The 14,760-nt window shown below is 35.8% G+C and overlaps 1 protein-coding gene across 1 annotated transcript in view; it reads right to left on the bottom strand.

Annotated features, from left to right (window-relative positions):
- Positions 1–14,760, bottom strand: part of LOC107554464 (tumor protein p53-inducible protein 11-like) — a 92,840-nt gene that overhangs the window by 26,180 nt on the left and 51,900 nt on the right. The window contains exons 2-3 of the mRNA XM_016236970.1: positions 5,618–5,738; positions 4,005–4,142 (exon numbers count right to left, since the gene is read on the bottom strand). Of these exons, the coding sequence (XP_016092456.1) occupies positions 4,005–4,133 (129 nt within the window). The 5' untranslated portion in view covers positions 4,134–4,142; positions 5,618–5,738. The remainder of the gene's footprint in view (positions 1–4,004; positions 4,143–5,617; positions 5,739–14,760) is intronic.

Raw genomic sequence — 14,760 nt, 5'->3', positions numbered from 1 at the left:
ATGAAGGGCCTCCAGAACTGTACCACAGTACAATATAGGTAATTGCATATGTTTCATGTTTACATTGTGCACTCCCCACCAGGTACAATATTCTGATTGTTTGCATCTTATTTTTAAGCCCATAAATAATAATGTACTTGTTCTAATATTGTAATATTGTAATGTACTCATTCTAATATATTTTAAAAAATCATTTACATTGCTGGTAGGTTATTATTGCACAAACTCTCTGCAACTCTGCAATAAAAAAAAATGAGAAGAGTTCTAAACTAACACGCTGTCTTCACTGTATCTAACGCACACACGCTCAAGGCTGATTTATACTCGACGCATCCACAAGTTCGCTTTGAGTGCGCGCGACGTTGTTTCGCGTGGCTGTGTGCACAAAATTTTTTGTAACTTTCTGTGCTGCTCCACTTCCGAAGATACACGAGTTCAAAGCGACTCTAGCCGAACATGCACGTCTGTGCCAGCATTTGTGTGAAACAGAAGCAGTTTGGTGTAAAGTTCAGTCACACACACAGATCACGCTGCGGCCGCACTCAGACATTCAGGAACAAACTTTTTAGCGCTGCCTCGCAGTTTTATCAACTAAATAGCTTAATCGCTCACGAGCTACATTATCTTTCGCTGGTAACATTATTGTTTCTAAAGGAATTAAAGCCACAGCTTCACTGTTAATAGAGAATCGCGGCAAAACGGTGGTAATTCATACATACACAGCCTCTCTCTGTCTCTCTGTCTCTCTCTCTCTGTCGTAAATGAACAGTTGATGAATTACACTTTTCTGAGAATAGAATATTGAAGTGGAGATCGCTAAACTGCAAGCTAAGCGATGTTTTCAGAAAGCAAGTGCGTTTATCCTCAGTGGAGAGAGAGCGCGCGTGCACAGGGTTGCCAGGTTAACAAAGATAAGTAGCACATTTAGCAGATATTTCCGTATTGCGCAAGTGTAAAGCTCTGTTTTGGGGATTATGTCTATTTATATCAGGCAACCCAGTTGTGTTCCTCTGCGGCCAGATTAAACCTTGCTGTTGCCTATATATGCTCTATTCATTCTTTTTTAGAAACCTTGCACTTTTCTACTCAATTTTACACGTTGTAAAATTTTAAACAAATTAAGCGCGGTCCACTGCTGCACACGTGCCACAATATCGATACAGGGCCAGCTGTATCGATACTCGTATCGTCAAATCTCTGTGACGATACATCGTCGTATCGATATTTTGAACACAGCACTAGTATATATAAATATATATATATATGTGTGTGTGTGTGTGTGTGTGTAAAATAAGATTAAAAACATTCATTTGCTCCTTGCAAAAAAATTATCTCTATGAAGAATTTCAGTCAGGTTTCAGGCCCCACCATAGCACAGAACAGGGTTCCCACTCTTTCATGAACACCAGATTCAAGGACTTTTTAAAGCACCATTTATTTTATATCAAGCATCTATCAAATTCACACCACAGCATATGTAGTGTCATGAAAGACCTTAAATTTCTTAACAGTTCACTTACACTTAACATTTACATTAAAAATGTCAATGTTCAATTGAATGTTTTGAATGTGTAGGTTTCATAAATTGAGACCGTTTTGAGCAGTTGTGTTCAAAGGAATTTAATGAAATCCATTGAAGTCAGTACTGGTAATATTCAAATACAATTTCTAAAATATGTATCAAACTGTTTTTTGCTGTAGTTCTTGTACAATATTTAAATTTGAAAGAATTTCTCAATTTTTTAATTAATAAAAAGTGGTTAAATGTTATAATAACATGGTAAAAACCTGTTAACATTCAACATTTGCACATTCACTCAAAAGAGACATTACTCCTTAATAAATATAACAATAATTTTGTAAATGACTTATTGTAAATCCCATTTTTTCATCTTTGACCTAGCAATGCGGCTCAAACATGTAGCTGCTCAAAACGTCAGTATTTTTTGAAAATATTTCATGAACATTTTAAACCTTGTACATGTGCAAATCTGCAAAAAAAAATAGGACTTTCTATTTGCTTTTAAACTGTAAACGCTTTTCACTAAGCTGTTTTTCCAATTTTTAAAGTTCTACATTTTCTCCTTAGCTCCATGTTGCAGAAAGTTTTGGGAGTTCAGTTTTAGTCCATCTCCTATCCTGAAAAGTCTGTCTTGCAGAGACTGACAAAAATGAGCTCCTAAAACTTAATGCCAGATTCTGGAAGATCAATTCTTCAAACAGTGGTACGAGAGGATGTGGTGCTGTCCTTCAAGAGTCACTCTCAACTTATCTGTCCATAAAGCCTATAAAAATAGTCTTCATGTATTTCATAACACTTCAGAATGTTATTCTTATTAAGTAGGGGTCATTTTTTACCCAAGCAAGGTCTCTGAGGACCTGTCACCTTGTAATTCTGAAGACTCATGGTTGCAGTTCTGGAAAATGGTGTCACTGGAGACTAAAAGGTTCCTGATGGTTTCACACTTAATTCTTCACATTAATTCTTAATTATTTTGCAGTTAACATGCGTCTTTTCTTCTCCACTTGTTTTTTTTCTGACCCAATGAGCATTTTGCTGTCCAATGGTCATGCCTTAACTTTGAAATTTCTGTATTGCATTAGTTTTTAATATTTCTCATGGGGATTTAATCATTTTTGACTTCTCAGTCCGAGTTAAATCTCTTTTTTGGCTCATTTCATCTGTAGAAAACCTGCCTAATAATTCTGCACACATTATTAAGCAGTTTTTCATTTCCTGCCTACATGGACAATTATATACAGTGGGGCAAAAAAGTATTTAGTCAGCCACCAATTGTGCAAGACTGCAGTTATATCTGATCAAATGAACATTATTATTTCTTAGCTTGGGTTGAACAAATCATTTTTGCTTGGTTGGAACAGCAGCTACGCTAATTATGTCTCTATTTGTTTCTCTGTTTCTGCCTTTACACAAGCTTCAGTCTGGATCCAGTCCCTACAAAACCTGAGATGACCAAACACCTGAGAAGAGATGATGCCAACCCCTCAGAGGACCTCAGATGATGCCAACCCTGATACAACATCAACTAACAAATTTTGCTACAAGTTTGATTGCAACATGTAATCACTGCTGTTAATAGTGTTCATCGTCTGTTTGATTACATCATTAACTGAATTTTACCGTACAGTTCTGCCATATGTACATCAATTTGACAGTCACCACTGATAAGCGACTACTAAATATATTGTAGAAACTTAATTTCCTGTAAAGCTGCTTTGCAACGATTTGTATCATGAAAAGCGCTATACAAATAAACTTGAATTTAACTGACTTAATTTGACAGTTGCAAATAAACTTCCCTGGTGATAAGTAACAAATATTTTTTCTCTTATGGCAAATGGATTATTTAAGTGTTTCAAAAATTGCAGGTCACAAAATCTTTGATCACAAAAAACTTCAGATCCACAGATGCACCGAGACAGACAAGTCATGACAGATGTTTTCTTTAGCAGACAGTTTGTATCTGTCTGCTTGAAATGTTGCATGCCACTTACATCAGCAACAGTCAGGTGGCTCTTACAATCTGACATTGCCATGTATTATTATCTTATCGTCTACTGGCAAGTACCATTTTATTTATTCAACCAGGCCAATTTTTACTCACATTTGGCATGTGATCATTTTGGATTTTTGGACAGGAATTTTGTAAAACCCAGCTAATGGCAACATACTCCTCAAGAAGTAACAGGTAAAATGAACCCAAAATAAAATCAGGCTACATTAAAAAAAGAACAACATTTAAAAAAATGCTAAATATCTAAATGAAATATCCTTCATAAAAGTACAACAGAGGAAGCGCATTAGATGAGCAAAAGATTGCATTGTGTGTTTTTCTACAGCTCTTATCACACACACTGACAATATGATCATGAATGCAAAACATTAACATGCGTGTCAGCGTGTGTAAGTTGGTATACAAGTCACATGGAGCTTGGGAGAGGAAATGAATAAGGACACAATAATGCAAGATACAAAGACTGACCTTTGACCTATGCACTTCTCCATCATCATCCTCTCCACCGACACCCAGGATCTTGCGTGTTTTGAGTCGGCTCACCAGATCGGTCTGACTGTGTTTCTTCATCAGAGGTGGATGAGGTTTAGTAGTCATTCCAACAGTCTACAGAGGAGAAGAGGAGTGTGAGAGCAAGATCAGATCTGATTTGTCACTACATGTTCACACACGTACTGTTTGTGTGGCCACACACACTCCTGTGCACTGGGAATGGAGTTCTCATTTTTCTATTTATTCTAATGAGACAAGATCTTTACTATGCACAATCCTCAAGGGCACCAGGCAGTCCTGACATACCAGTGAACCCCCAATGAGACAGCAGATTATTCAAGGGAACCAATTATATTTTGTTCTCAAAAAGGCAGCAAAAAGACATCACTCAGGGCTCCAGACTGCGACCAAATTGCCTGGTTTATACTCGCCACGTCAGCACGAGTGCGAAGGTGTGTGCAGGACAAATTACGCACATATTGAGGAAACGATGGATGGTTTTCAAGCTAAAGTAATGTGAAAGGCCGCTTCTTAAACCAGAGAGGGTGAAAATGTTGGTATTCTTGTGGGGGGAAAAAAACTTGCAAGCACTGTCACAGTCAGCAAGTTTAGTTTTACTTTTCTTTTTGTTTTCATTTTGAAAAGCTTGTTATCTTTGCTGTTTACCTGTTAATTTGGAGCTATGAATATACGCTATGGAGGCTCTCTTTTATTATTATTTTTTTTTATTTGATTCCTCAGTGTTTGCTAAACTTTCTGTCATTTATTAGTCGGTATATAATACAGCATGTGGTGTTTGTCATGCCTCATCTTATTTGTTTTTGTTAATAAATGTTTTGTAAGCTAGTTTGCCATTGTATCCTACTTTTTTATTGTTGTTGTGCTTTTTAATTAAGAATAACAATGAATCCATATTTTGTTTTAGTCTTAAAAAGTGAAAAGTGTGTAGATGTATGTAAGCAAAACAGACAATTACCTTTTCTCGTAAAACGTTGCAAGATCGCAATTTAGAAAGTGAAAGCATCTGAAGCCCGGCTTATAACACAGCAAAAGAGGAACTCACGTTCACAAAATCAAATCACAAATAATACTACTGATGAAAAAGAACGGGTTGAATGTTAACCACTTTCGTTTCCATATAACTATAAACAATGATAAAAGTTCATCCGCATGCATTGATTAATCCCATGTTGTAGCGCAAAAAATAAAAAATTGCGACCAAATCATGTGCTCGTGCGACCAACTGAGAAAGTTAGTCGCAAAAGAGCGACCAGTGGGAAGAATGAGTCTGGAGCCCTGTCACTTGACAAGTTGCACATTTCCAGTCAAATTAGGACAAGCTTCTATGAGAAAACTTGGATCTGAACGCCCTGACATGTGGACACATGCCACTGTGATTTTATATCTAGAAACTGTGGTCTTATTTCTCATATAATTTCCTGTTATTTGGACATTACTTCTCAGAACTGTGCCACGCGAGGCACAAATAGGCTGGTTGCTCAGACACAAGTGTAGTCTTACTGGAAAAAGGACATTTGAATGTCAGAAGTAGACCGTTCTTGACCTGCAGGAATATGATAACTGATTACCTGTAAGTGTAAATGGACTGTCTTGCAGAGGGAGAGAGGAGAGAGGAGTCACAATGGATGAGGAAGAGGATGAAATACGCCGGAGGCTCCAGCGCTACTGAGTCTGAAGAAGGTCAGGAAGCTGCAAGAGCAAAAAGAAGGGCAGACTTTAAAAGGACAGCATCATCAATGAGCTCTTCAAATGGCAGGATGTAGTAGTCTACAAAAAAGTAGGATTAGTTTCAGTATTAATAAAGATGTAATTAGACCAGCAGATATTTAAAACATCAAATTCGAAATTATAGATAATGCACAAATTAGTTAATGAATCAAGCGCTGCAACACATTTGAATCATTTTTGGCCACTCTGTCTAAGACTGACGAAACAAACCTACTGAAATCAACAGATCATGGATAAACAGGCTACTAATTTAAAAGTATAAAATATCATTTAAATGCTGTGTATAATAAATCCATGAATCAGAAATAATGTTTTAAGTGGTCTGCATAAGACTGTCTAATGTATACGCACAAAATACAGTAAATAAGTATACATATATAATAAATCTATACACTGTTGTTTGGGGTTAGAAGATTTTTTTTTAAATAAATTAATATTTTTATTTAGAAAGGATGCATTAATTTGAACAAAAGTGACATTTCTTACAAAAAAAAATATTTCAAATAAATGAAGTTCAAGCCATTACATGATATTATGAATCAAAAATCCAGAAAAAATGCTTTCCACAAAAATAGTAAGTTGCATAACTGTTTTCTTCAATGGCAAATAATGTTAAATGTTTTTTGAGCACCAAATCAGCACATTACAATGATTTCTGAAGGATCATGTGACACTGAAGACTGGAGTAATTTCTGCTGAATATTTAGCTTTGCCATCACAGGAATAAACTTATTTTTATAATATAGCCTATTAGGATAGAAAACGGTTATTTTTATTGTAATAATATTTTGCAATATTACAGTTTTTACTGAGATTTTGATCAAATATGTGCAGCCTTGCATTTATATATAATAAAAATAATATATTATACCAATATACACTTTTTTTTTAATATTTAGTTTATATTTCAGACATTTCTTACAAAAAAAATATTTCAAATAAATGAAGTTCAAGCCATTACATGATATTATGAATCAAAAATCCAGAAAAAATGCTTTCCACAAAAATAGTAAGTTGCATAACTGTTTTCTTCAATGGCAAATAATGTTAAATGTTTTTTGAGCACCAAATCAGCACATTACAATGATTTCTGAAGGATCATGTGACACTGAAGACTGGAGTAATTTCTGCTGAATATTTAGCTTTGCCATCACAGGAATAAACTTATTTTTATAATATAGCCTATTAGGATAGAAAACGGTTATTTTTATTGTCATATAATATTTTGCAATATTACAGTTTTTACTGAGATTTTGATCAAATATGTGCAGCCTTGCATTTATGTATAATAAAAATAATATATTATACCAATATACACTTTTTTTTTAATATTTAGTTTATATTTCATGCGATTTTTTCTCTGCCAAAAAAAAAAAGTCCCAAAATGAGTCAGCGCATCAAGTTTTGTGTTATTATCAAGCAACAAATGCCTTATGAAATCCATTTTATTTTTTCCCCAAATTCAGACTGTTTTTTTTTATTTTTTCAGAATTCTGTCTTTTCCGTTTTAATTTTTCTGAATTCTGTTTTTTTACAGACTCTGCTGTAATGGTTAAATTAAAAAAATATTGATCAAAAAGCATGTCTAATTAATTGAAATCATGAAATGTACACAATTTAACAGCAATTTAATAAAAGTTTTACAAAACTGACTAATGTGAAGAAAGAAAATAGAAATTAGGTAACAAGGAGTCTGACAATTTAGATGAAGGAAGAGTAAAGGAAACAACACAAAGAGGAAAGAAGTCAGAAAGGAAGGACAGAAAAGAATAAAGGTAAGTAAGTGAAAGAAATATAAAAATCAAAAAGGAGGTTTGAAAGAAATAAAGAAATCAGATAAGCAAGAGAACAAAAACAAAGAGTCTAATATATGAGTGATAGAGACGTGAAAACCACTCGTTTAAGACATGGCCTATGAGGGTGCTCTCTTGATCATGGTTTTGTGGTCAGTCTTTAGAAATCACACAAAAGAGAATATATATGTCAGTATTGAGCCAAAATGCTGTTGTTGTTTTGTTTTTTTTTTTACACTTTTCAAATGTCAAAGCAGCCGTTTCAGAATAGATTATTGTATAGCTGGCATACTGTTCAGTTTGTCTTGTCTTTTTGTACAACAGATTTAATGTCTTTTTTTTTTTTTTTTTTCTGGAGTAACATTGTTTTAAACAAATAAATGCCCTATTGTTGTGCTAACAATCTGTTTTCTGTCTTTGTATTTACAACTTTAAGTTTTGAGTACAGCTTACTTGAGAAATTTAAGGCAATCTGTTTCCACACATTTGTCTAGTAATGAGAACAAAGCAGACTTGTTAAGAGAACTATTTTGTTTGAGTTCTGTGCACCAAGCTTAACTTACATCTCTAAGTTGGATGAACTTGTCAAATTGAGTTAGCAACACTCAAGTTTTCTGGTAACCTATACATATACACAAGTTACCTATACAAAGTTACAGTAAGTTTTATTAACTCAAAAATGATAAACTAATTTGCTTGAGAAATTTGAGGCAATCAGTTTCCACAGGTTTTCCTAGTAAGTTCAACTCATTACTTTTTACAGTGGAGAAGGAGCGGAAGCGGTTGACTGTGGCATAATAAAAGCTCTGCTGCTTTCGAGTCGTGTGTCACGCTCGTTCAGCGCCTCGTTTCGCTTCGACGGCTTTCAGCCTCACCCTGCTTCATTCTACTACGTTAATAAATCATTAGCTCGTCCATGAACATGATTTCCAGTCCCGTCGGATTGTATCAGCTGTGGAGATGATGACCACAACTCCCATGATTCCACACTCAGTCACCGCTTCATCAAACTATGACTTTGTCTCTTTATTTTGAATATGCGTCCTCTAGCGGCGAAAATTACACATTGTGCCTTTAAAGGGTTAAGTTCACTCAAAAATTAAAATTAGCTGCTTCCGTGTAGGACTGTTGGCGCAAGCTACATTAAAGTGATTATTACGTTTTGAAAATGCATATTTTTCTAACAAAAACGCATCGATTCGCTACAGGAGGCCTTTGTTCACCCCCCGGAGCCGTGTGAGACACTTTTTTTAATGGGCGCTTTTTATTTAACTTCTTTTGGACTGACAGGGCTCTACGCATACCTTTCTTTTTAGGAGCGCTTGTGCTTCTAATTTAAAAGATTTAGGAGCACGGTCAAAAATTTAGGAGCACCTTCTAATCAGTAATAAAAAATTAACCTTCCTATTATGAGGTGATATTTGACTCCTTAAAGTGATTTACAGGGAATTTTGTTTTTACCTTTGTAATGGCATTTTTCTAACTTTATTAAAAGTATGTCATCTTTTATGTCAAATTCAAAAAATACGTATTTATAAACTTTTTAACATTTCTAATAAAAACAGAAGTTTAGTAATTAAAATTAAAACTTGGTAACCATGAACTTAGGACTGGTGCTGGTGCTTTTTTTGGTCATTCAGTGTTCTTGTGAAAAAACGAACAATAATACTGATAAGATATTATTATTATTAGTAGTAGTATTATTATTATTATTATTATACGAATTCTACTAATAAGAACAATATAAAAACACACTAAGGATTAATGAGCTACTGGATTCATGAATATTAATCGGGTTGTGTGCGTTCGCTCGAACTGATTTGCTGAAATCAAAACAGGGACGATAATAGGTGAGCGCCAGCCAATGAGATTGCCGTTTGTGCATTAGTTCCGTCTACTACAGGAAAACCCGGCAGTTCTTAAAAGCTGAAGAATTCCAAAGGAACTCTGTTATTTTTACAGGAAAATACAACAAAGTATATCGTTTACATGTTGCGGATCAATTCTGGATGTTATGTAAGACTCTCGTTCGCTCTCGCTCTTTGCGCGTGTGAGAGAAAGCGACGGCGAGTCGTGCGCTTCACACTAGAAACACATTACGCCAAATACACAAACACAGGTGCGCTGCGCATCCATTCAGATGAACTGAAAAACATCACAGATCGCTTGATGGAGAGTGAAACTCTGAAGCGCTCAGTCAGAGTGTTCTGTGAGTGAAAATATATCTGTGCTAATCGTATATTCAGCATCCAACTCACACACTGGCGAGTAAAATCTGAGAATCGATTAGCCATTGGCTAATATTAGATATCATTTAGTCGCCCAGAGTGAAGATTTAGTCGCCCAGAGTGAAGATTTAGTCGCCCAGAGTGATTTACTCACAATGTAGAGGGTTGACAGTCTATGAGCACGAAGCGCTAACAATGTGCGCACATTTTTCGTGTTAAAAAGTGCAAAGTGCAAAGCACAAAGAGAAGAGAAATTGATGCGTAGTGTATTATATCTGTGCAACAGTTATTGAGCCTTTCTTTTAACAGTTTTCAATTTCAGTTACTGTGCACATTAAAAACTATTTATAGTCTTTTCTACGCCACAGACACCCGGTAGCAAGTAACAAAACAACATTAAACTCCGGCAAGAAGATAAAGTCCTTTTTGCAAAATCATAGACATGTATTTACAAATCAAGTATAATGGGAACACAGAATGATGTTGGAGAGAGCTTTACCGAGCTGACTGCTGTAACCGAACGCGAGCAGGGTTTAAAGGCTGAAGGAATGACTGACAGCCACAGCGGAGAAAGTTTGTGAACTTTAATGTAAGGACTTAAATATTCACATGTAGCTCACATTAAGCTATCTTATGGCTTCAGAAGTAACACAGAATAATTCGAACAATCGGAGAGAAAAAAAAAGAAAAGAAAAGAAAAATCTCGGATTTGGATCGGCTTTCTCTGATCGATACCCGATCCGAGAAAAATGGATATGATATGAATATCGGATCGGCGCATCCCTATTTTAAATATAACATTTTGAATATAGAAATATTAAATGATTTAAATAACAGAAAAGATACTTTAAAAATGAAACTAAACTGCCAGCAGGTGGCGTCAAGTCACTGATTTTAACACTGAATCATTCATTCAATTGATTCGTTCGAACGGCTGATTCATTCAGGAACGAAGTACTGATTACTCAACGCTGCAGAAACACGTAAGTACGTTAGAACCTTTGAAGCTCCCTCAGTGCAAACACAAATATGCTGATCGGGTCAGTTTCACTGGTGCTCCTAAATATTATTTCATAGTCGCACGTAGTAGTTTGTAAAATGCAAATGCGACTGAAATGGTCTCACTGTAGAGCTCTGACTGATGCATGCAACACCCACTGAGTGGCATTAAACAGCTTGAAAGATCAAAGACAATTTTTTATATAACTCCGACTGGATTCGTCTGAAAGAAGGAAGTCATATACACCTAGGATGCCTTGAGGGCGATTAATTTATGGGCTAATTTTCATTTTTGGGTGAACTAACCCTTTAAGTAAGATATTTCTCTTACACTTTCAAGTTAAACCGAATTTTGATTTTGACGGGTTGCTGTGGACATTTATGACGATAGATTTTCTCAAAAGAAATGGTAAAATGCTCATGAAGTGACTTTCAGATCAGTTCTACAGATTATATTCATGCGTTTGTGTACTCATATATTGAAGCAGCAGAGGCTAGTAAACGATAACGCACGTCTGCGCCATTCATTCACACAGAGACATGCAGAACATGCAGGTTTAATTTTAAATAGTATTTTTTGCAGCTCAATAGTCACAGACACTAGTCCATATCATGTTTTGATTTAAGTGTACTGACCTACTTTTGATTTATTCCGCATTAAATTCCATTTTTCTAACTGGATTCCGCAATTCTGTCTACGTTTTCCGCATCGCGGAAATCATAGGGCCCCTAATTAAACCCCATATCAGATGATCATAACACATCTTCAAATGAGAGATGATGAAAAATTTGGGGCTAAATCCTGGTAGGAATAGTGGTAGCTTTGTGTTGCCATATTTATAAGTACATAAATGTATAATATGCTAGGCCTGTAAATCTGAATTAATGAGCACAGATTCTCTTTTATAAGTGTGCTCTGCTGCCGTCAGCAGCGACTCCAGAGAGAAGTGCACAGTTTGATCATGTACATCTGATTGCTAACGAATGATCACACAGCAAGACCTTCTAAACGCTGGGCTGCTCATAACTGACAGTGTTACATGCTACAGACGAAGGGCAACAGAATCGTGAAACATGCTCATCTGTCAACTTGTGGTGATACATTGTGACTGAAGACTTCGAATTCACAACAATAGTCACACTAAAGCTGCCAACTGTGCTGAACTGGTGATGCCTGTGAATCATTACTTCTTTAAAAGAGCGATTCAGCTTGTGTGTGACTTTACCATCACCATAAGAGGGCATGCTTCAATCAATGTGCTGCAAATCACATACACGAGTCAGGCGATGCCATTCAAAAGCGTGGTTACAATGCGTTTCTCGATATGAGGCTACTGGAGTGATGCTGATGCAGTTGCCTAGCAACCCCACAGATTGCGCATTTGGCACCCTCCCTCATTATTGAAAGTATATATTCTGTGATGAGGCTCTGTTCATCTTGACGCCTCACCCCATTGTTACCCTTCTGGCAGTCAAATCACGCCTTTGACGCAATTTAAAGATCTCACGGCCATGTGTGAGTTTTGTCCGCTTCGAATGCTCCATGTGATGAAATTTTAAAATGCGGCTACTGTGTATAGAATTCTGAAGCTAATGACATATGGAGGGAAGAAGCAAAGGCTTCATTGTTCATTACAAAAATCCCAAGACCATGTTTCCACAAAGGCACTTCAAGAAGACTTCAGCCTTAGGTTGTGAATTTATAAGGGGTAATAAAATATTAATAGATGTTTTAAACAGCAACACACTGCAACTGTGGGAAAAACAGACAAGTGTGCGCTTGTGTGAGTGAGTGAATGAAAGAAATTCAGCCGCAGGACAACAAGATTTCTCCTTAGCATCTATGTCTTGGGGATATTAAACATGTATACAACCCCTAGTCTGAATTAGGGATGTACGCGACAACTAATTTGACTGACGTTTAAACGAAAGTTTTGTATCCGACTAGTCTAAAAGCAAGAAACCCCCAAAAGATGGTAAGAAAAAAAAACCTCTGTGCGTGCATGTAGCATATATAATAGCCTATTTTTGAAATACTTAATCTATGAATCACACTGTAAAATCCCTCAATGAATTCCGCTTGCCGCACACTTGCCTCGCATTATCATCATTTCATTTTAGGCGGTTGTTAAAAAAAATAAAATAAAAAGAAATGTATACCCTCAATGTCGGCCAAAGCATAGCTTATTTATTCAAATCAGCTGGGGAAATGCAGAACAATGGAAAATCAATCAATAGCCTGACAGAATTCTTCATCTTCATATAATGTTAGCCAACATATTAAAACACAAGTCAAAAACAACAGGAAGGTTTATCAAGAAATAGCACTAAAACGGCTTTTAAAAACGTACTTCGTGTAGCCTATCGTCTAAAAACAAAATGCAACAATGCCCATTTTACTTACACAGACCATGCGTTATTTGTTCAGTGAAATTATCAACGTGGTCTGGTGAAAGATGGGACCTGAGGCGATTAACAATAAAATTCCTGCACTTGAAAAAAGTCACTTGGCAGGAACTGAAGTCGCAGGCATGCAGAGATAACGAAAAGCAAGCCGACAGAGTTTCAGAAAGCGCCTGGACATCCCGCACCACCACCGAAGTGGGTCTTCGTTAGAGGAATAGACCGCGCGGACGGGATCGCAGGTTGTAGTGAATGACGTGATTGACATTTGCTGGCTTTGGCCAGCCTCTAAGCTAACGCATACGTGCCTGTATTGAATATGATTACGCATCGCTCCAGTAGAGTTATTGTAAGATAATAATCCCACACCTTCTCGTCTTTCGCATGGTCATTTCTGAACTTGCCGCAACTGACACGAAGAAAACGCATGTGAAGTCTGAGGTAAAAATTTACTTTCCGCCCAGATAAACTTTTTAAAATAATGTATTATTTTTCAAACGTTTTATTTTACCTTAGTTAAAATATTTTAAATGCAATGTTAAAATGACGGTAATTTGAATGATAAAATCATGTTTTTGTTTTTTTTTCCTGTCGTGTAATCAACTTAGTCGACTAGAGCCGCACATCCCTAGTCTGAATATGTCAGGAATCTATGTACTTACGCCATAGACAGCTTCATCAATAAACTTGAAGAATTCTTGTTATAAATAAATTACAAACAATATTAGCACTGCCAGTCAAGCTGAATGAATTAAAGTAGTAAGCAATCATCATTAGCATTAATTAGCCTTCTGGTGTTGCATATAATTGCATGTGTAAGTCTGTGTCAAATAATCTTCCACAGCCCTTGCATTTTATATGTCTAATACAATAAACCGAGTGCCATTTCCGGTACAGTTATAAAAGTATACACCTATGAACATACAAATTAATGCAATTAATTTAATAATTTTTTTTAATCTTCATGTCATGTCACTAATTCACACACACGCCTTAAAGTTACTTCTTTAAGGTATTGTAAACAAATATTATGCATGATGACAAATATCTTGAATATTAAAATTTACAAATGATGAAACCAATTTGAAATAGCCACAGTTGCAAAAATAAATAAAAGAAAAAACAAACAAATAAAAAATTAATAAGTAAAACAAAATATTAAACATCTCAGCTTGTCAAACAGACATTTCTTGTTGGATGATGGGCCATCACCTTCAACTCAACCTGGCTAAGACAGAACTGCTTGTGGTTTCATCAAACCCATCACTTTATCAAAATGTCACCATCCAGTTAGGCTCATTAACCATAACTCCTTCAAAAACAGCTAGAAACCTTGGAGTTGTGATTGACGATGAGCTGAATTTCTCAGACCACATTGCTAAAACTGCCCAGTCCTGCAGATTTGCTTTATAAAAACACATCTGTTCCACCTTTATTTGACCCTCTAACTCTAACACTTTCTATTCTATTTTAAGTCTACTTTATCTACATTTATCTTCTTTTTTTGTATTAAAAAATATATATTTATATTTTTCTATTCTATCTACTTGTTTTTATTTG

Source organism: Sinocyclocheilus grahami, unplaced genomic scaffold (genome assembly GCF_001515645.1).
Source record: "Sinocyclocheilus grahami isolate Dianchi unplaced genomic scaffold, SAMN03320097.WGS_v1.1 scaffold503.1, whole genome shotgun sequence".
Lineage (NCBI taxonomy): Eukaryota > Metazoa > Chordata > Actinopteri > Cypriniformes > Cyprinidae > Sinocyclocheilus > Sinocyclocheilus grahami.
The sequence above is the reverse complement of the archived record's forward strand: the minus strand, read 5'-3'. Positions and strand labels throughout refer to the sequence as shown.